The 20,876-nt window shown below is 39.2% G+C and overlaps 1 protein-coding gene across 3 annotated transcripts; it reads left to right on the plus strand.

Moving 5' to 3' along the window:
* Positions 1-18,553: 18,553 nt before the first annotated feature.
* Positions 18,554-20,809, plus strand: LOC136233720 (dehydration-responsive element-binding protein 2D-like). Of its 3 annotated transcripts, XM_066023427.1 has the most exons (4): positions 18,554-18,779; positions 18,943-19,115; positions 19,451-19,548; positions 20,092-20,809. In XM_066023427.1, exons 2-4 carry the CDS (start codon positions 18,950-18,952, stop codon positions 20,635-20,637), a joined length of 810 nt encoding a protein of 269 aa, XP_065879499.1. In that variant the 5' UTR covers positions 18,554-18,779; positions 18,943-18,949; the 3' UTR covers positions 20,638-20,809. The 3 variants fall into 3 exon arrangements, 1 of the variants encoding a protein (XP_065879499.1); XR_010690932.1 differs by lacking the exon at positions 18,554-18,779 and having other exon boundaries at positions 19,096-19,115; positions 19,451-19,706; XR_010690931.1 differs by lacking the exons at positions 18,554-18,779; positions 18,943-19,115 and having other exon boundaries at positions 19,207-19,706.
* Positions 20,810-20,876: the final 67 nt, after the last annotated feature.

A 20,876-nucleotide genomic window follows, 5' to 3' on the forward strand; every position in this document is an offset into this window, starting at 1 on the left:
TAGAGTTCTCGTACGAACTCTTTTAGGCTCAAAATTACCTCACGAAATTTCGGGTTTAAATTGTGTACTATCGAGTCTTCGCTAAACTTTCAAACATCCCGTTTTTATTGCCTTTTTAAATTTCATTATGCAGATGACATGTGGGTTAGGACTCGATGCTTTTGTTTAGTATAAACCTAGACTTTGCATAAATTCTAAAACTTCAAAATTAAGACTAAAATTTCATATTAAAACCGATCCTTTGTGTTCCGTCTTTTTATTTTAAGGACAAATAACGGAACTTTTATTTTATTTCCGAGGGGGAGGTAGTGTGTCGGGTCGGGATAGATTTAAGAGTCAATAAATTCATTTAATTATTTTGGTGTTTATTTGATTTTTATTTTTGTTTTGTTAGTGCAAAACAAACGTTAAGTGCGGGGTTGCATGTCCCTCCGCGTTATTAAAATGACGCCTATTCCAAGTGCGTCGCAAAAGAAACAAAAACAAAAATGAGACATGGAATTTAAAAATTAGGCTCTTCAAAGCTTTGAGTTCTACGGGAGGCGTGCCTAAGGGGTGCCCCGTGTAGGTGTTGCGTTTTGAGCTTATTTTGGGCAGAGACCCAAATACGCGGGGCGCACGAAGTGGGGCGCCCCGCGTGTTTGAGTTTCTGGGCATTTTATCTACGAAAAATGATGATCACGCGGGGCGTAAAGGCGAGTACGCCCCGCGTGAATGTTATTTATGGCAGAAAAACTGTGAAAAATAAACACGAAACATGAACGGAAACCATAAAAATACATTACATAGATATTAAAACAGAAAGCAAAGTTCATTACAAGAAAACAAAACGAACTAAAACAAAACGAACGAAAATAAAACGAGTTAAAATAAACACGAAAACACAAAACAAAGGAAAACATAGAAAAGGAAACTATGGTTGAGGCGGATGGGGATTGCGGTGGAGGTTGAAGTAGGAGGCGAAAGAGTTGGTGAGGGCATCAAAGCGAGCATCGAGATGGGCCCGATCCTCACGTTGTTGCGCCTCGATGGAGTTGAAGTGGGTGATGAAGGTGGAGTGGTCCATGAGGCGATTAGCCTCAAGGGTGTCAAAGCGGGTGTTGAGGGTGGCGAAGTGGTTGTCGAAGCGGGCTCGATCGGCACGTTGGTGGCCTTCCAAGGCGTCCAACCGAGCATAGATGGAATTGAAGTCATGGTTAGGCGGAGGACTGAAATTGAGGCCCATATCCGAATTCGAACCCGAACCCCCCTCCTCGTGAGAGTGACCCGCCCCCGAAGTCTCACCCGGGCCCGAAGTGGAACAGTTGAGGGACTTAAAGGCATTTTGGTCCATAGGCCGAGATCCAAGACTCGGGAGGTGCTCAAGGGCAGCCGTGCCAAGAGCGGAGGTGGCGAAGGTAGTGATGAGATGTCCCAACCCAATTTTGCCACGTTTCCGGGTGGAAATGTGATGAAGTTGGACGGCCACGAGAAAGGAAAGGTCGTAGGCACGGTTGTTGGCACAACAATAGAGTGCCAAAAGTTCGTCTTTGTTGACCTTGGTGGATTCGGACTTCCCCGAAAAGTAGAAAGAGATGAAGCGGTGGAGAAGTTGGAGGATGGGATCACGAATGAGGGCCGGACGGAGGTTGGAGATGTCGTAATGATCAGACCCGGTGATGGAGGTCCAAAATTCATGAGCGGAAGCACCCTCGGGCCAATGGGCGATGCCACCCTCCGCTTGTTGGGTGAAATGGTTGCGGATCCATTGGGTGTCAATGGAAAATGGTTGGTTGTGGAGGAGGAAGTTGAAGAGGGCGGCACCGGGGACGTTGTTAGAGGTGAGGGTGGTGTAGAACTCGATCACTAAAGAAGGGTAGATGAGTTGACGGGTGCAAAAATGATCGTACCACCCGAGGTCACGAAGACGAGCTTCGAAAATGCTACCAAGATCGTAGTGATCGAGTGTGCTTCGTTGGATGTACGGGAGCGCCATAATGTAGGCGGCGGAGAGTAGTTGGTAGTTGTGGGCTTCCTCTTCGGTTAGGAGATGAAAAGGAGCCTGGTATTAGCGGGTGAGTGGTGGTGTTTGTTCCCGTTCGGGTGATGGTAGTGGTTGTTGATTTTGGGCGGAACGAGAAGAACAGGCCCTAGTGGACCGTGGGGGACGCATGTCGGTGGTGTGTTTTCGCCTAACCATGGTGTGAGTAAGGGGTTTTAGAGAGTGTGGAGCAAGGTTGTGGGAAGGTTGAGTGAGTTGTGAGGGAGAAGAAGAAGAAAATGAGGGGTTTATATAAGGGGAGAGTGGGGAATCCAAGTAAAACTCGGATTCCCAGAGGGGTACGCGGGGCGTGAAGGGGCCACGCCACACGTATCCCTCCCCCTGAACTTATTTTTCGCAAAAATGGTGCGGTACGCGGGGCGTGAAAGGGGGCACGCCTCGCGTATCGCACCTCCTGCCCCTTTTTGATGGAAAAAAGGGCGAGGAAGCGGGGCGTACATGGGCATACGCCCCGCGTAAGAGGGGGAAGTTGAAGGATTTTTAGGTTTTTGATCAGTTTTCTGATTTTTAATTTTATGGTTTATGATTTTTTATGAGTTTTTATGATTTTTATGTTTAATTATTAATTGTTTTTAATATTTTTATTTTTAAATTGTAATTAAGGAAGTAGTTAATACAAAATTTATTGTGGAGGGAGTTTTGAATTTAAAAAGATGGAGGTTGATTGGATGGAAAAGAAGGTGGAGTGTGGAAGTGGAAAAGGTGTAGAGGGAAGAGGAGTGATGGGAGGTTTGAGGGAAGGAGAGTTGCCATGGGGAGTTGTAATTCACAACTCCTCGAGGATACGCGAGGCGTGCCATGGGGCACGTCCCGCGTGTCCTCCCACGTGGCGTTTATTCAAAAGGAGTTTACTCACCGATGGGTACGCGGGACGTGATAGGAGATACGCCCCGTGTAGTGTGTCTTTTATTGAGTAAACTGAGCAGACACACAACTGCGCGGGGCGCATGGGGTTGTACGTCCCGCGTAGATCAAAATTTTTGGATTAATATGGGATTTGTTTTTCCTTATGAAAAATAGAAATAAAAAATGAAGATAAAAAGTGATAAGACCAACTCAAAGAAATGAAATGAATCGGTCGGAAAACGAAATGTGGAAAGTAAAAGTGGGAACGAAAAACTCCCTTATTCGAGCTTGGGTTGCCTCCCAAGAAGCGCTGCTTTATAGTCGATGAGCTCGACTTAGAATTTCCTCCTAGGTGTATTCTTCCATTCGCGTTAAAAATTCAAATTCTTGAATAAACAACCCGTACCTGCAAAGCGGATTGTTAGCTTCAAAATAATTTAACAAAAACCAAAAACTGTATTTACAGAAATTAATGAAGAGTTTAGTTTGCTCCCTTTTTGACTCCTTTGGTGGTTCATAAAGAGCGAAATATTCCGAGGTAGAAGGAACCTCAAACTCTTCTAGTTTTGGATTCATTTCCATGGGTCCGCGCTCAACCGGCTCATCGATGTCCGTTTCCTTATAACTGAAACAACCTTTATTATTTGGGGAATCCTTTTGAGAAAACTCAATTAACTCGAGCTTCCCATTTTGACAAACCGAATTGGAATCTCGAATTGATTCGTCCGCAGCGGGATCAAGAGGAGACTTCAATCTGGCCAATAGATTTTCCAAATCCCTGAAATATGTCTCAGTGTTAGATAATCCTTCATGAATGTCTTTAAGCATAGAGATTACCACATCGAATTGCGAGGTTGGTTGTTGGTGCGAACATTCGTCCTTCATGTGGTCGTCCCACAGATGACGACTATGAGGCATCATACCATGAAACAAATCATTAATATCAACAAGAAGCAAAATAAATTATTCATAGAAAGAAAGTAATATCTACAAATGCTTAGATTAACAATAAAACGCTTTTGTCTAATATTTTAAGAAATTATAAATCCCCGGCAACGGCGCCAAAAACTTGATGGGTGTCACCTAGTAGTGTTCTTTTTAACGACGAAATGTATATCACGATGATTGCGCTATGACTATGGATATGGTCTTTCTAAGTGCTTTGTATCTACTAGATGTCACTACGTAGGGGCAAGTGTACCCCGTCGTATCAAGTAATAATCCGGTTAAGACCGGGTATCGAATCCACGGGATTTATAACTACAAGTATTAAACGACTCGGTTTTATACGTTATCTAAGCGGTGAATACTTTGGGGTTGATGTGGTAACCAACTACAAACTACTCCTAACCTATTGGTGAGACAGATTTATTTAACGGAAAACTCCACGGAATGATATGGGTGACGATAAGTTATAAATATAATATGCAATAGCTCCGAATATATTCGGTTGACGATTTACTCTTGCAAAGACGACTATGTGTAGTTCGACCGACCCGTGAAGTACTTAGACTACGTGGTTCCTAGTCAAGGCGTGTCTAATGATGGGGATCAGAAACTAGGGCCCGTAAGTTCCGTGGTGTGTCAATTCCTACGGTTTCCGGTTTGTCACTCCTGGTAAGGCAACACCTATATGAATCCCTAAAGATAGCCCGAGTGGCGTCGGAAATCGCGTTCCCCTAGATTAAGCTTGTCAATAGGTTTTCGAATGCCATTTGTCGAACGGGTGATGTATTTTGTGTGAGCTGGTTGGGGAGGATTTATTTGGTTAGGATGGGTGGTGTTTTCATAGTTGATAGGAGGGGTAGGATGGGTGGTGTTTTCATGGTTGATAGGAGGGGAAATAGATGGTGAGGGAAGAGTGGAGGCAGTAGCTTCGTTGGTAGAGAAACTATTTGCAGGGGATGTGTCTTGTTGGGAGGAAGAGTGATTAGCAGCGGAAGTTGGAGAGGAAGTTGAATTTTGTGAGAAGATTGGTGATTGAGGAGCTGTAGGAGAAAAGGAGGCAGAAGGTACATGGTGTTGAGGAGTTTGTTGGAGAATGGAAATAGATAGAGGACACCACTCTTCATATAAGGACTCAATAGATTTAACTTGTTTAGTCATCTCAGAAAACGGAAACTGATTCTCAATAAAGTGCACATGGCGAGAACAAAAAATTTGATTTGTTTGTAAGTTCAGACAATAATAGGGACTTTGGGTGGATGAATAGCCTACAAAAACACAAGGACATGACTTAAGATCAAGCTTATGACTCGTATATGGTTTTAGCCAAGGGTAGCATAAACATCCGAAACACCGCAACTTAGTGTAATTTGGTTCAACCCCAAAGAGTTTGGAATAGGGTGATGAATTTTTTAGTGTAGGGGTAGGAAGGCGATTAATAAGGTAGGCTGCCGTAGCAACAACATTTGACCAGAATTCAAGAGGCATTCTGGCATGGGTGAGGAGAGAAAGAGCTGTTTCGACAATATGTCTATGGCGACGTTCAGCGAAGCCATTGTGTTGAGGGGTATGTGGAGGGGTGGTTAAGCGAGAGATACCATGAGTAGCAAGAAATTCTTTTAAGGCATCATACTCACCTCCATTGTCAGAGTAAAGAGTGATTAAAGGAAGTTGGAAGAATTTTTCAACTAAAGCTTTAAATCGAATAAACACAGTTTTTGTATCTGATTTAAACTTTAAGGGATATAACCAGATGTATTTTGTGAAATGATCAATGAAGATAATATAATATTTGTAATTGTCATGAGAAAAGATGGGCGCCGTCCACAAGTCCATATAAACGTACTGTAGAGGAGCCGTAGAAGAAATGGAAGACACGGAAAAAGGAAGCTGATCACTTTTATTAGAAGCACAAGAATTACATTCTAAAGTTGAAATACTGGAAATATTAAGATTATTCCTAGAAATGAGATGTCGAAAGACTTTTTGAGAGGGATGTCCGAAACGATGGTGCCAGTCAAGAGACTCGATTTTTGTGCTTGCGAAGACTTGTGGAGACACAGACTGAATTTCATAGACCCCGGACTTAACTGGACCCTGGAAGAGAGACGCTCCTGTTTTGAGATCCTTCACAACAAAAGATGAAGATAAGAACTCAATTAAAGCATTATTATCGAGACATAATTGAGAAACTGAGATAACATTACGAGACATGGAGGGAACAAAGAGGACATTATTTAATTTTATTGTGTATGATAAATAGGATATAGACATAGAACCTATATGAGAGATTGTTAGAGCAGTACCATCACCAATAATTAGCTCCTCAGTACCATCATATGGAGTATGCAGGGAGAGGTTGTTGAGGTCATTGGTAACATGGTGCGAGGCACCACTATCAAGAAGCCAGGAAGATGCAGGAGCAACATTGGCCAGGTTGGCTTGTGGTGGAGTTTTGTAGTTTGAGGTTCGGTTGGGATTGTATGCAGAGAAAGATGGTGGTGTAGCATTCGGAAACTTTTGAGTGAAAATCGGGCATTGAGAAACAACGTGTCCTTGCTCGCGACACCATTGACACCTACCCAAATAAGGCTTTGGTTGATGTTTGTTGGAAGTATTAGGAATAGGTGTTGGAAGGAGACCTGTATTGCGGTTGAAGTTTCGACCTTGGTGTCTGGTTGTGGCTGCAAAGGCAGATGCAGGAAGATTCTGTTCGACTTTGGATTGTTGAAGAGTGAGTTCTTTATTGATCAACTTCTCGTGCAGCTCCTCGAAGGAAATTGGAGTATCCCTGGCATTAACAGACTCAACAACAGACTTATATGACTCATCAAGTCCAAAGAGCACACAGTCAATAAGGTCTTCATGCTCGACTTTCTTACCGAGGGCAGCCAATTGATCCGCACAAATTTTAATGGCTTGCATAAAAGCGGTAATCGATTGATTGCCCTTGGTAATACGATGGAGTTGATCTTTGAGTTGTTTTATATGGCCACGGCTTGGTAGAGCATATATTTTGGCAAGGATATCCCACAAATCCTTGGAGGTTTTGGCTTGAGAAACAAGGGGTACCAATGGTGGAGAAAGAGTTCCAATAAGAGCACCAAAGAGAAGTTTATCTTGTCGCACCCAGAAGGAGAAATCAGGATTGGGAGATTCATTATTATTTGTGATGGTAATTGTGGAAGGACATTTAAATGAGCCATCAATATATTTGAACAAATCATGGCCAATAAGAATAGCCTCGATTTGCAGTTTCCAAGAGATATAGTTTGTTGGTTGGAGTTTGATAGTGTTTTGAATATTCAAGAAGGTAAAAGGTTTGGCTGGATTAGTGGTGTTTGGGATTTGGGAGGAGAGAACGTCATCTGTTGCCATTGTGAAGAAGAGAAGAATTTGAAGTGGATCAAGAATCCGATACCATATAGTGAATAATAGAGAAGGATTATAATTCTCATTGATCAGGTGTGTATTTATACAGATTACAGGAAGAGAAAATGCCCTAGGTTTTGTTATAAACAGAAGCTATAAACAAGGAAACTACTTCCTATAATATCTATAATATCTAAGAGATAAACATGAATAACAAATATATAAATAAGATATATATTGAAAACAAATCTAAGGCTTGACCATGGGTCAATCCTTATCAGGTAATGAGCTTCTTTGATCTTTTCTTCTGTGAAAAAGAAATCTAAATCTAGCTTTGATTGTTTAATTTGTGATTAGGGAGAAATTTGAATAGATCTAAGGACTTTCATATGTATAATCTGATTCATAGGATGATTTTAATTTAGTTAAATTTTTCTTTGCAGGTTAAAGGATGGTCAAGAAACCCTAAGAAAATTCATGTCCAGATATGAATGCTTCAACCAATCTTCCGAGAACTCAAATTTCCTTCTCAGACCTCAGACGAGTTGAGACTGCATGTAAGTTGGTGCTGCCCCTGCTATTGCCTATTTACATACAGCCAAAATTTTAGAATACAAGAAACAGACTTATTGTTTTCTAAATTCCCTTTTCTGTAATATTTTTCTCTATTCAAAATTTGTTTGGGAGGAAGTTAATGAAAGGTAGAAAATAGTAATGGAATGTAAAATATCAAATTAACCTTGTTTAAGAGTTGTTTTTGGAGATTAAATAAAGTTTAATGAATGTTAAACTTTTACTTCCTTTGACCTCCAAACTCTCTACTCCAAATTTGGGATTAATGGAATTAACATAAAGTCAATGTCCATTATGATATGATTTATGTCAAACTTTCTATGAGCAAATGCCTTACTCAATCCGAATGAAGTAAAATTGTTCTACTGATGAACAGATGAGTTTTTATATTTGTTTATTGTGTTCAGATTATGGCGCGGTTTGTATTGATTTATTGTTCTATTGAAGTTGCATTATTATTGACCCTTAAACTCATTTATTTCTTTGATGCTTTTGCAGTGTGCATGACAAGGAGGTTGCAGAAATGGAAAAGAAACAAGAGGTTCATTTCATTGCTTGGACAAAAGCAATTAGAGAGAGAACAAAAGAACTAAAAAAGAGGTGCATTTCATTTCATTTCATTGAATGCCCAAAAAAGCTTGTTGCAAGAGGAGCTAAAGACTAAAAAACAGAAGAAAGATGATCTGCAACAAGAATATTATCAAAAGCAGAAAAACTTAAAAACCAAATTGAGGTATTTTTCTTTTGAATCCTCTTAAATTTGAATGGACTAAAACTAGTTTAATGTTCATTATGATTTATTTTAAACTTTGTAACTGGAATGTGCAGACAAAATTAAAAATCAGACAGCTCAGAAGGAAGAATATCTTGAAGAAGCAACCTCATTTGCAGTCTAATGTGATTATTTTTCCATGGGACTGCTGATTTGTTACCAAAGGAATACTCTCTTTTTTTTTGGCAATTGTTTATGCGTCTCTGCAGCCAGAGCACCGCCACATGCATGATATGTATTTAAATCACCAACCTGGTGCTCATTGGTTGTCGTCTGGCTACCGGTTTTGTATTATTTTCCCCTCTTGCAATTTTGATAAGGTGTTCTTGATCTCTTTACTGTTGAGTCCTTCACTTTGGTTAAGATAGAATCAGAAGATTGCTGTCAACTTTAAGGGCAAATGGAGGTAGCATTTTGTGCACCTATTTTTTCTTGTCTGGCTATGTCATTTGAAAATGTCCATGCTTCTTTGTTTACTTTCACTTCCATAGCCACCATGATTGCAGAAAGTTGCTGGCGAAACTCCCTTTCTCAGACTGCGGATGAAATGAGTAAGGGTCATCAGAAGAAGAATATGGAGCAATTAGAGTTTGGTTTGGCTGTAACTCAACAAAAGTCTTCCTCTATGGAGCTAGTTTATTTTTAGTTGTACTCTTTGGATATTTGTAATTGTTCATGCACTTTGCACTTTTTGTCATATTGAGTTGTTTATTTTAATTGTGATCATAAGAAAGGCTGCAGTGCATAAATTAGTTGGTGTCCATGTTGCATGGATAGGGAAACGGACATGGGAACATGAGATGTTATTTCTAAAACATAACCTTTATAAAATAACCTACAAACGAAAATGGACACGCACAATTAAAAGTGTTTGTGCAACATATGTTGGTGTTGGATTCTTTCAAGTTGATGAGATGACATTAGTCTGCTATCTCATATGGAAACTCAGATAACAAAACACCAGTAGGAAAGAGTAATGTTAAAGATTTTATTCATATGGCCTTCGCTAACAATAAGTTTCAGCCAAATGAGACTTATTTTGCCCTAATAAACCCATTTACTCCTAATAAACCCTATAAATAAAGTTAATTAAGTGGGATCAGGTTAATCATTTTCATTGATAAAAAAACAAGTTATAGCACCGCAAATAAGACATTATTTCCCCTATTTAATTAGATGCATTTCACATAGAAATGTTAATTTTTTTTTAAAAGTTAATACATCGTTTTATACATAAGAAAACATCAAGTACAACAACAAAAGTAAGAAATAAACCATTCTATAAGAACTGACTATGCCTAATACAAAATCCATGAAGGTAAACAAACGACTACAAAGAGCAAAATAAATCATTAAAAATACAGATAAAACAAACAATAGATGAAATATATACTTCATCAAACTCCAAATTTGCACAAAAACACCTATAATACATTTAAACTCTTTTTAATCTTCGAATCTGAGTCATTTCTTTTACAGTAGATGTAGTGATCTACAGTATGGTAACACGATATATCTTCTACGGTCTTTTTTCATTAATTTTAAGTGTATTTCATATTCTTTTTACACTTCATTATATATATATATATATATATTATTTTGACGGTGTCATTGAGACTGACCTCTAAATGACATCCTAAATTCATTAATAATATCCCTACTAAAATTGTTGACTAATAAAAAAATATTTTTGGAACCACGATTCGAATTAGAGGACGAACCATGTTAAAACAATCACTTGAAGTCTCATAGTTCCTCTAAAGTCAATTTTTTTATTATTTTGTAATTTTATGCAGGATTCATAACCATTTTTTTTGCAACTTTTTATTCTGTTCATTTAGTTCATAGATAAACCTTTTATTTTATTCATTTTTAATCCCTGATTTGAAACTTTTCATTTCTTTCAATTTAGTCTCTGAATAAACTTTTCAAATTTATTCAGTTTAGTCCTTAACGCATTGTATATTAACATTTTTTATTATATACTTGTGTTCATTGTTTTTAATTTTCTAAATATTAGTTTTATTTCCTTTTTGAGCCCTATGCATATTACACTAGTTAGTTCATATGTTTTTAGAAACACACTATAACATTCTTGCGTTTTGATAAAAATAACGACTTAGTCTCTCCATCCATAAATTTTATATAAAATCACAAGTTTACCCATATAACACTATGGTCACGGGTCACTTGGTCGGACCGGATGGCTCAGATTGATTGAACCGGATGATGTAATAAATAAATAAATAATATTTATATATATTAAATATATATAATTATTTTAAAATTATTTTCTATACATTATATATATCAAAAATAAATTATAAACAACTTTTGGTTTGTTATTTTTTATAATTTGAGTCTTAAATATCTAACTAATAAATTAATCAACGTATTCTATGCCATGAGATCTTTTTAAAAATATATTATAAACTCAAAACGGACAAGTGATGAATGAGAAATTGATACTCAAATTGAACGGCTTGAAATGATTTGGAAGAAAATAAAAGAAAATTAAGCATTCACATCCCACATTGGAAAGAAAGGAAACACTTAACTAGCTTATAAGTAAATGGGCTTTACACGGCTCTAACCAATTACTAGGGAGAAGACTCTGCGCACGGGGTACAATCGATTAATCACTGGGTTAGGGTCGCACCCGCACGACGTGGGTCCCGGAGGTTCTCTCATGCGCAGGGTGGTGCAATCGATTAATCACTAGGTTAGGGGCGCACCCGCACGATGTGGGCAAAGTGGGTCCCGAGTCTCTCCGGTCTGTTGGCTAATCAAATAACCGGACAGGCTCGGATCGGTCTCCTCACCGTCTCCCGATTCGACCGGTCAGACCTGTCCAAGCCTGACAACATTGGTTCTCACCAACGTAAAAATGCCAACTCACTTTGTTTAAACAAAATACCTCCCAAAACCAAAAAAAATTAGTTGCATTGTGGAAAAAAATCAACATTTTTAATGGAAAAACCAAAGTTTTAATCTTTTTCCAGAAAACAGCCACCCTCATCATAGCTCATTTCATAATTTATTATGCTATATATGATATATGTAAACAAGTTGGATTTTAATTCGATAAATACTATTACATGTATGCTATATACGTAATTCCAAATAAAGAATAAATCAATTCGAGATGTTGTCTCGATCAATAAAATTGATCAAAATAAGTTCAAATTAAAATGAAAATATTATTTAAGTTCATAATATATTTTTTTTGTATGAAGGTTGGGACGCGAAGGAAAGCCGGGCATCCTAACTAGGTTAGCACCCCAGCACAACCAACAACCCTTTTATTAGAAAAGAATAAAAAATACAGAATGGGGACGGGGACAAAAGGAAAAATAAAGAAAACAATCAAAAGAAAAAAGGATTACATAACACGAATATGCGCTACATTGCATAAGTCGTCAAAAACAAAAGCCTGACAGAAATATGGAGCTGAGTGCCACCAGCATGGAGAGGTTGCCGATTGCCCATGGTTCGCGAGTCTATCTGCTGGCTGATTCCCTTCCCTAAAAATATGAGTAGCCCTCCAATTCATTGCTGATAAATGTCTTCTGCATCTCTGCCAATCTCTCTTGATTTTCCAGGGGATCTCAGCCTGACAATTGTTTAGCAGCTGCACTGCATACAGAGAATCAGATTCAATCCAGATATTATGCCAATTTCTGTTCCACGCAGCTTCAATTGCATATGCAATAGCCTGGAGTTCAGCGAGGTGAGCCGGCGCATTCTGAATTGGGAAAGCGAAACATCCGACTACAAAGCCCCTCGAGTTTCTAAAGATCCCACCTGCGCCTGCATTACCTGAAACACTTGAAGCACCATCGGTGTTTACCTTGATCCAATAAGCCGGAGGGGCAATCCAACGAACAGTCACAAGATCTGGTTCCCGGGAAGGGCGGACAGAAATGGGAGTCACACCTTTGTATTCGAAGATCAGTCGATACAGCCTGTGCCTAATTGATTGGATTGAAGGAAGCTCATTCTCAAAAATAGCTTGGTTTCTAATATGCCAGATGAACCACACACACGAAACAACCGCAAAAATCCAATGTTTTCTTCTGCTGCGCCTTATGCGATAATCCCGCAGCATTGTAAAGAATTCCGCAAAGGATTCCACATACCTAGTAGTGATATCAAAAACATTAAAAATACTAGACCAGAGTTCTCTAGTAAAAGCACAGGTCACAAAAAGGTGAAAAGTGGATTCTTCATGCGATTTACACAGCTCGCATCTTTGAGCTAACGCAAACCCGCGGGCCTGCAGCAACGGCTGAATAGCCAACTTTCCGTGCAGCAGCATCCAATAGGTTGCAGCGCGTTTGGGAGGGACGAAAAGGTTCCAAACAAACCTGCTCCAAGTCACCTTGTCCCCTTGAATAAAGTTTAAATAAATAGATTTTGCAGTAACCTTTCCTGACTCCGAAGGTTTCCAAACACACAGGTCCGAGCCTTCGATATCTTCCACTTGGCTGATATTGAGCTGCACTTGATCCGGTAACTCATGTAAATTAGCCCAGACTCCGTTTAATCTGAAGTTCTGAATGGGGTCAACCAATTTAGCTTGTATTTTTTTGGGAATGCCAACTTGGTCTGCAACCGACGGCACAATCCATTTGTCTGTCCAAAACTTCAGCCTCGAGTTTTCTCCAATCCACCAAATAGAATCATCATTAATCAGATGAAAATTACTTCTTATCGAGGACCAAATGGAAGAGTTAGAGATGTATCTCTTAGGGATTCCAGAGTGCTCCAGAAATCTGAGACGAATCAGGTTGATGATGAAACCATGTCCCTGAATTAGGTCCCAGCTGAATTTTGCAAGCAAGGCTGTATTAAAAGTTTTCAGCTCTTTGATACCTAAACCTCCATCAACAATTTGCTTGCAGCAGATATTCCAAGGAACCACAATGAGCTTTCTTCGGTCCCTGTCTCCAGTCCAGAGGAAATTACGGATAGCTCTGTTAAGGCGATTCAAGAGCGAAGTGGGCCACCGATACAATAGGAAAGAGTGCACAAGAGCTCCAGTTAGAGCAGATTTGATTAAAGTAAGCCTGCCTGCAAAAGATAGAGAATGGCCCCTCCAGAGACTAAACTTAGAGAGGAATTTATCAACCAGGGGATTTAAGAACCCGGACCTAGGAGCTCCTTAAAACAACGGAACCCCCAGGTAGATAAAAGGTAGCTCAGCCTGACGGATTCCCAGGATGTCAGAAAGACAGGCTCGTCTTGAAGCTGAAATGAACTGACCAAATACAACCTGTGATTTGTTCCAATTAACAACCTGACCAGAAAATTCCTCATAGAGTTTGAAGAAGTCTCTGATGCACCTCATGTTTTTCGTCGAGGCCTTTGCAAAAATCAGCATATCATCTGCATAAAAAAGATGAGAAGGGAAAGCAGTATTATTGGTATATAACATCGGATCAAGATTGCCATCAGCAATCATTTTAGAAATCCATCTACTCAGAAAATCCTCAGCAATCCCAAACAGAGTGGAAGATAGTGGATCTCCCTGTCTAACACCGCATGAATAGGCAAAGAAGCCTTTGATTCCGCCTTGAAGAGAAATAGAAATTCTAGCGAATCTCAGAATCACCAGTATCCAGTTTCTAAATTTCAGAGAGAAGCCAAAAGATTCAAGAACGGCCAGCAGGAAATTCCAGTCAAGTGTGTCGAAGGCCTTTCTGATATCGATTTTGAGGGCCATATTACCCCCAAAGCACTTCTTATTAAGCATGTTGACCCCCTCAGATGCTGCAGCTATGCAGTGGTGGATGCTTCTGCCTGCTATGAAACCAAATTGGTTGTCAGAAATAATTCTAGACGCAATAGGAGCAAGTCTATCAGTAATAATTTTTGAAATGATCTTGTAATTGAAATTTCCCATAGCAACAGGCCTGAATTGATGAATTTCATTAGCTCCTTCCACCTTAGGGATGAGCGCCATTATGCTCGTATTCAGACCAGGTAGCATATGACCAGAGTCAAAGAAGCTATAGACCATTTGACAAACATCGTTACCAATTATGTCCCAAAAATTCTGATAGAATATGCCTCCAAAACCATCAGGACCGGGTGAGCTGTCCTTGCCCATGCTGAAGATGGCTTTGCGAATTTCATCCGCAGAAGGTCGCTGCGTCAGCAGCTCATCATCCAAGTCCGTAACACATTGCGGAATAGCTGATCTAACATCTCCATAGTTGATGTGTCTCACACTGCCAGTGAATAAGTCTTGATAATATCGTATTACATGGCTCGCAATTGTGTTTTCATCACTAATAATTGTGTTGTTAATTAGAAGATTGTCAAGAGTTGGTTGTACCTTTCTAGTTTTGGCAGACCTGTGAAAGTAGGCAGAATTACGATCCCCAGCTTTCAGCCATTTCTCCCTGCTTTTGTCTCTCAGTAGCAATTCTTGTCTGTATATTTGCAGATCAAGATCCTTTTGAGCCTCTAATTCTTGAGCAAACCAAGAATCATTAAGACCCTCTCTCGAGATGCAGTTTTGGATATCCTCAAGTTTTGTTTGAGCGTTTCTAATGTTGCTGTCAACCATCCCAAAAGTATCCTTGTTCCAAGTCCGAAGTTTAGGACGAAGAGATTTCAGTTTGTAACATAACAGTTGTGCCGGCGGAAGAGAGATATTGCAATCAGACCAATGCTCAGCCACCAGATTTCTCAGCGAGTCATGAGTGACCCACATAGAAAGAAAGCGAAACCTGCTTTTTCTGACAGCTCCAGAAACACATGAAAGAAGTATCGGGGAGTGATCAGACTTGCTTCTCGGAAGAATGTGGCAGCTTAATCTATCCCAACTGTCAATGAAATCATCATTCACCAAGGCCCGGTCCAGTTTGCATTCAATATGAGCAGCACCCCTTCTTCCATTAGACCATGTGAATTGAAGACCAGAACTGTCAATTTCCGTTAATTCTCCATTTCTTATGAATTCCCTGAAATCTCGGCAGCTGCTTTCCGAGGGACTGATTCCAGTTTTTTCATGGGCTCCCGTAATTGCATTGAAGTCTCCAAGGACTAGCCTTTTGCTGCAGACCTGCTTAGAGAGGAGAGAGCTCCAGATATCTTGTCTTCTAATGGCCGTATTGCTACCATATACAAATGAAATTTGATAACTCTCCTGATTCAGAGCATATTTGATAGAAATATATTGCTCATGATTGAAAATAATTGAACAGCGACCACTGCAGCCAATTTTGCAGAAGATCCAAATTGAATTATTCTGATTGCAGTCAATGCGTTGCATACCAATAGAGTTCCAGAAGTGGCAGGAGATTCTGTCGAAATCAACCATAGGTTCAGCTAAGCATAGCAGATCAAGCTGATTGGAGATACAAAGCAGTTTAAGAGCCCTCTGGGTTCCCTCATTTAGAATTCCCCTGCAGTTCCAGAATAAGATCTTCATCAGTACTAAACAGTTGATCGAGAGCGTCCTGCCAGACGCGATTCACTTTGTCTACCCTTAGGTTTCTTGCGAGCTATTATCCACTCGCTTCCCTCTGCCGCAAACTCATTTCCAGAGCAAATCTCCCTGTTATGTGACCGAGCCATGTGTTGCGTCCATTCAATCGATTCAGATAGATAGTTAGCCCCTTTGGGAGTCCCTGCCGGTAACTGAATTTTTGTGTTCTCATGGTCAGACTGAGCTTCTGTGTTCTCAGGGTCAGACTCATATCGCCTATCATCATCATTGGGATCATCCCAGGCATCACGAACTCCCTTCGCAGAACCTTGCCTGTATGTCTCAGGCTTGTGAATGGCCAATTGCAGCTCTTTCCTACTTTCCACATTATTCTCGGATTGTAAAGGTGGAACCTCCGCATTCTGCTGTACAGAAACTGCAGGAAGGGCAGGCCTCCAAGCGGAAGAGGGAGGTTTAGCCTTTGAAACCTTCAGTGCTTGAGGCTTGGGATTGATATTTCTCCTGCAAACAGAAGCATTGTGTCCAATAGAAGAGCAAATACTACATAGCATAGGCAGGTTTTCATACTCAATAAAAACCCAATGCTTTTGATTTTCCGTGTCAACCCGTATCCTATCTTGAATGTCCCTAGAGAGTTCAACATCAATGAGCACTCTAGCATAGTGTCCAAACTCACCGTTAACAGTGTTGCTATCAAATCTAATTGGGACTCCTACAGCTCTAGCAATGCTAGTAATAATTCTGGTATCCCAGAATTCCCAGGGCAAATTATAAAATCTTACCCAAACTTGCGCAGAGGTTGTTTTGTGCATGTCAAGATTGAATCCAGGGTACCACGGAGAGAACCTGATAATTCCTGGCTTTAACGAAATAGCTCCATGCTCCCAGATCACCTGCATCGCCTTTTCGTTGGGCATAACGAATTGGTAGAATCCTTTACCTAGAGATATCATTTTCCACTCTAGGCCATGCTTCCATTTTTTATTTAGCAGCTGTTTAAGGTCAGCATGCTTCCATGGTTTCTCACCTTTACTCAAGAATACTCTTCCGATGACCGAGAATTGCACGGCTCTGATCCTTTCCTCGTAAATCTTCTGTGGGACTTTCACTGCTTTAAATCCCCCTTCTTCCGTAACCAGCGGCGGAGAGGAGCAGGCCGAGCTGAGCAGCGGCGGCGTAGGTATCGACTTGGAGGGGATTGATTTCATGACAACATCCGCGAAGGAGGGTGCCGCAGGCAACTGTCTATTGACATCTGATTTGGAGAAGTCGGCGAAAGCTTTCCGGTCGAAAAGGTGAGCAATCGCAATGGATGCGCCGCCACCGGGGGATGAGGTCGCCATCGTTCGACTCTATTTTTGTGGTTTTCAAACAACAATGAAGTTCATAATATATTTAAAATATTCTTTATCAAAATTTGTATTTTATTTTGCCTATATGTAAAATAAAATTGGATTTTAATTCGACAAATAATATTAACATGAACGTTTTATATGTAATTTCAAATAAAAAATAAATCAGTTCGAGATGTTGTCTTGAATCAATAAAATTAATCAAAACAACTCAAATTAACATAGAAATATTATTTGAGTTGATAATATATATATTTAAAATATTCATAGTTAAAATTCATATTCTATTTAGTGTATACATGTATTAAAATTAAATTGCAATTTGATATGTACAATTACATGTATGTTATTTCAATTTTTTTTATGAATATGCTTCTATATTCGTTAGATGAAAAAAATCCAAATACAATAAAGAAACCATAAGGAATAAAACCTTACAAAATCCACGAAAGGACAAAGACGACTACAAAGAGCAAGAAAAAATCATAAAGGTATTAAAAAACACACACAAAAAAAAACAATGAACCATATACTTCTTGGAAATCCAAATTCGTAGAAGAGCAACTGCAATCCGATCTTCATCATTCAAGCCCTTTTGAACATTCGGATCAGAGTCCTTTCTTTTGTTGCAACCACATAGATCTATTGATCCATGTATAAAATAAATGGTTTCTGCTCTTGCTAAATCCGAAAAAGGTATAAATAAAACAATAATTGGGAGCACATATAATTCAGACACATAGAGAGTAGAACGTCCAATCATGTCCACGCGTGCACTACAAAATATGATGGGTGCCGATTCGAAACAAAGAGATCTCACCACGCACCTCGCATGCCCGGACGTGAAACTTTTCACGAGAAAACTAAACATATTAAGATTGATTGTAATTTTGTACGTTACATATTTCTACTCCAAATCAAAATGCCAATAATTAACAAACTTGGTGTACTCACTGTCTCTATGCAAGGAGAAATTATAGTATGTGCCTGGCATACCACCTGGTATGCCAGGCACATACTATAATTTCTCCGACTCAAGTTGGAGGAGGTTACGCAAATGTTAAAGGGTATTTTAGTCTTTTTAAGGTTAAGGATATTGTTGTCTTTTACCTTTATATATAAACAAACTTATACTCTGCTTCTAGGGTTAACGCTCAGTGTCTCCTTTCCTTCTTTTTCAGCCTCTTCCTCCTCAGCTTAGTGTAATTTCATTTCTTTCACCAGTAAGTCCGTCTTCATCATATAAGCGCTAGTCCTCGGCAAGAAAATAATTTGGCCGTGTGTACCGGAATAACAAGCTCAGAAAAGTCATAAAGATTTCAAATCAGAACATCTTGCTAGCGAGCCAATCCATACTGAGCTGTTTCTAGTCAAACCTCCTATCCATCTCTGCACCAGTACCTCCGTTATCACTGAGTGGTAATGAGAATCTTTGATCTTTTCTTATGTGAAAAAGAAATATGGATCTAGCTTTGATCGCTTAATTTGTGATTAGGGAGAAATCTGAATAGATCTAGGGATTTTTATGTCTATAATCTGATTCATATGATGATTTTAAGGTAGTTAAATTTTATTTTACAAGTTAAAGGATGGTCAAGAAACCTTTAGAAAACTCATATTCAGATATGAGTGCTTCAACCAATCTTCAGAGAACTCATACTAAGTCAGATGGAAAAAAAGGATATTCTAGTAACTATTGCAGAATGTCGCCGGCGAAAATTTCCTTCTCAGACCTCAGATGGGTTGAGACTGCATGTAAGTTGGTGCTGCCCTTGCTATTGCCTATTTGCATTGTTTTCTAAATTCTCTTTCCTCTCATATTTTTTCTCTATTCAATACTTTTAGCTCTTGTTTGGGTGGAAGTTAATGAAAGGTAAATGAGAGGATTTACCTTGGTTGGGAGTTTTGTTGGAGATTAAATGAATGTTAATGAAATTTAAACTTTTAGTTGCTTTAACCTCCAAACTCTCACCCCAATTTGGTGTTAATGGAAGTAACAGAAAGTTAATGTTCATTATGATTTGATTTATGTTAAACTTTGTATGAGCAAATGCCTTGTTCAATCATTTATTTCTTTTGTGCTTTTGCAGTGTGCATGGCTGGGCGGTTGAAGAAATTGAGTAGAAACAAGAGGTTCATTTCATTGCTTGAACAAAAGCAATTAGAGAGAGAAGAATATCTTGTTGCGGTATTTTTCTTTTGAAATCTCTTAAATTGAACGGCCTAATACTAGTTTAATGTTCATTGTTAAACTTTGTAACCTGAATGTAGAGGAGACAGCCAAGAAGGAAGAATATCTTAACGAAGCAGCCTCGTTGAAATATCAAGAACAACTTGAAGCCTCTAGTAAATTACTCTTGCCCAAAAATACTTGTTTAGTTCGACTTACATTAATTTCATTGCAGTGTTCTGTTGCATTAATGAGTAATATGTGGCTTCTCAAATTAGAATTGATGATATTTGGAGTCACGTATAAACTTGGAGTTATGTTGATACCTCTTGTAAACAAGATATGTTAATATGTGATTTTGGTAGGTGATAAATTGTTCTGGTCTGAATCTTATATTTGTGAGAGATTTGTTGATATGTTATTATCATATTTTCATTTTCCTAGAGATAAAATGTTAGTTTTAATTACATTCTAATGTGATTTTACATGATTTTTCCATGGGACTGCTCATTTGTAACCAAAGGAACAAGTTGCTTATAAGTTCTCTTCTTTTTTTGGCAGTTGTATAGGGTCTCTGCTCATTGGGTGTCAATATCAAGGATGGGTACTGTTGGGGAGAAAAAACAGGTTAAAAAACAAGCTAGTTCCAGAAAAGGGTGTATGAGAGGCAAAGGCGGCCCTGAGAAGGCACTCTGCACTTATAAGGGTTTCGTCAGAGAACTTGGGGGAAATGGGTTGCTGAAATTAGAGAACCTAATTCTGGTGCTCGTCTTTGGGGGAAATGGGTTAGGTACTCTTGAAACTGCTGCGAGGAAACTCTATGGTCCTGAAGCTAAACTCAATCTTCCCGATCTTAATCGGTTTCCAGCTTCTTCTCATAACACCAAAGTTACCCAATTGGAAAATCAAATTCAAGTTCCGCTTAATTCAGGTCCATCACCAATTATAACAGAGACTGATTCGAATTCGAGTTATATCTCCGATCCAATTATGCCGGGAAAAAACGAAGAGAAATTGGGGGGAAAGGAGGATAACCAATCGGAGATGGAAGAGTTCTGGGAGAATTTGAATGTGAATCTCCCGTTGGAAACTCCTTTCTCAGACTGAGGACAAAATGAAACTTCAAGTGTGTTGATGTTATTAGTATTAACCTGTCCCTCTTGCTTGTTAAATGTGCACTATTTAAAGGAAAAAAGTTGAATTTTTTGTTTGGTTCATTGTATTCCTTTTAATTTATTCTTTTGGCTTTTAATCTGTTGATTCTGTTTCAATCGACTTATTTTTGTCTTTCGATCCGATCATAATCTGTTTGTTAATGAGTGAACATTGATGATCAATGCCTTTTG

This window comes from Euphorbia lathyris, chromosome 6 (genome assembly GCF_963576675.1).
Source record: "Euphorbia lathyris chromosome 6, ddEupLath1.1, whole genome shotgun sequence".
Lineage (NCBI taxonomy): Eukaryota > Viridiplantae > Streptophyta > Magnoliopsida > Malpighiales > Euphorbiaceae > Euphorbia > Euphorbia lathyris.

Excerpts from the sequence above, each read along its gene's own strand:
- LOC136233720 (XM_066023427.1), top strand. The coding sequence starts at position 18,950 with ATGGTCAAGAAACCTTTAGAAAACTCATATTCAGATATGAGTGCTTCA. Across the intron at positions 19,116-19,450 it reads CAGATGGGTTGAGACTGCAT|TGTGCATGGCTGGGCGGTTG; the intron begins GTAAGTTGGTGC and ends GTGCTTTTGCAG. Across the intron at positions 19,549-20,091 it reads GAGAAGAATATCTTGTTGCG|TTGTATAGGGTCTCTGCTCA; the intron begins GTATTTTTCTTT and ends TTTTTTTGGCAG.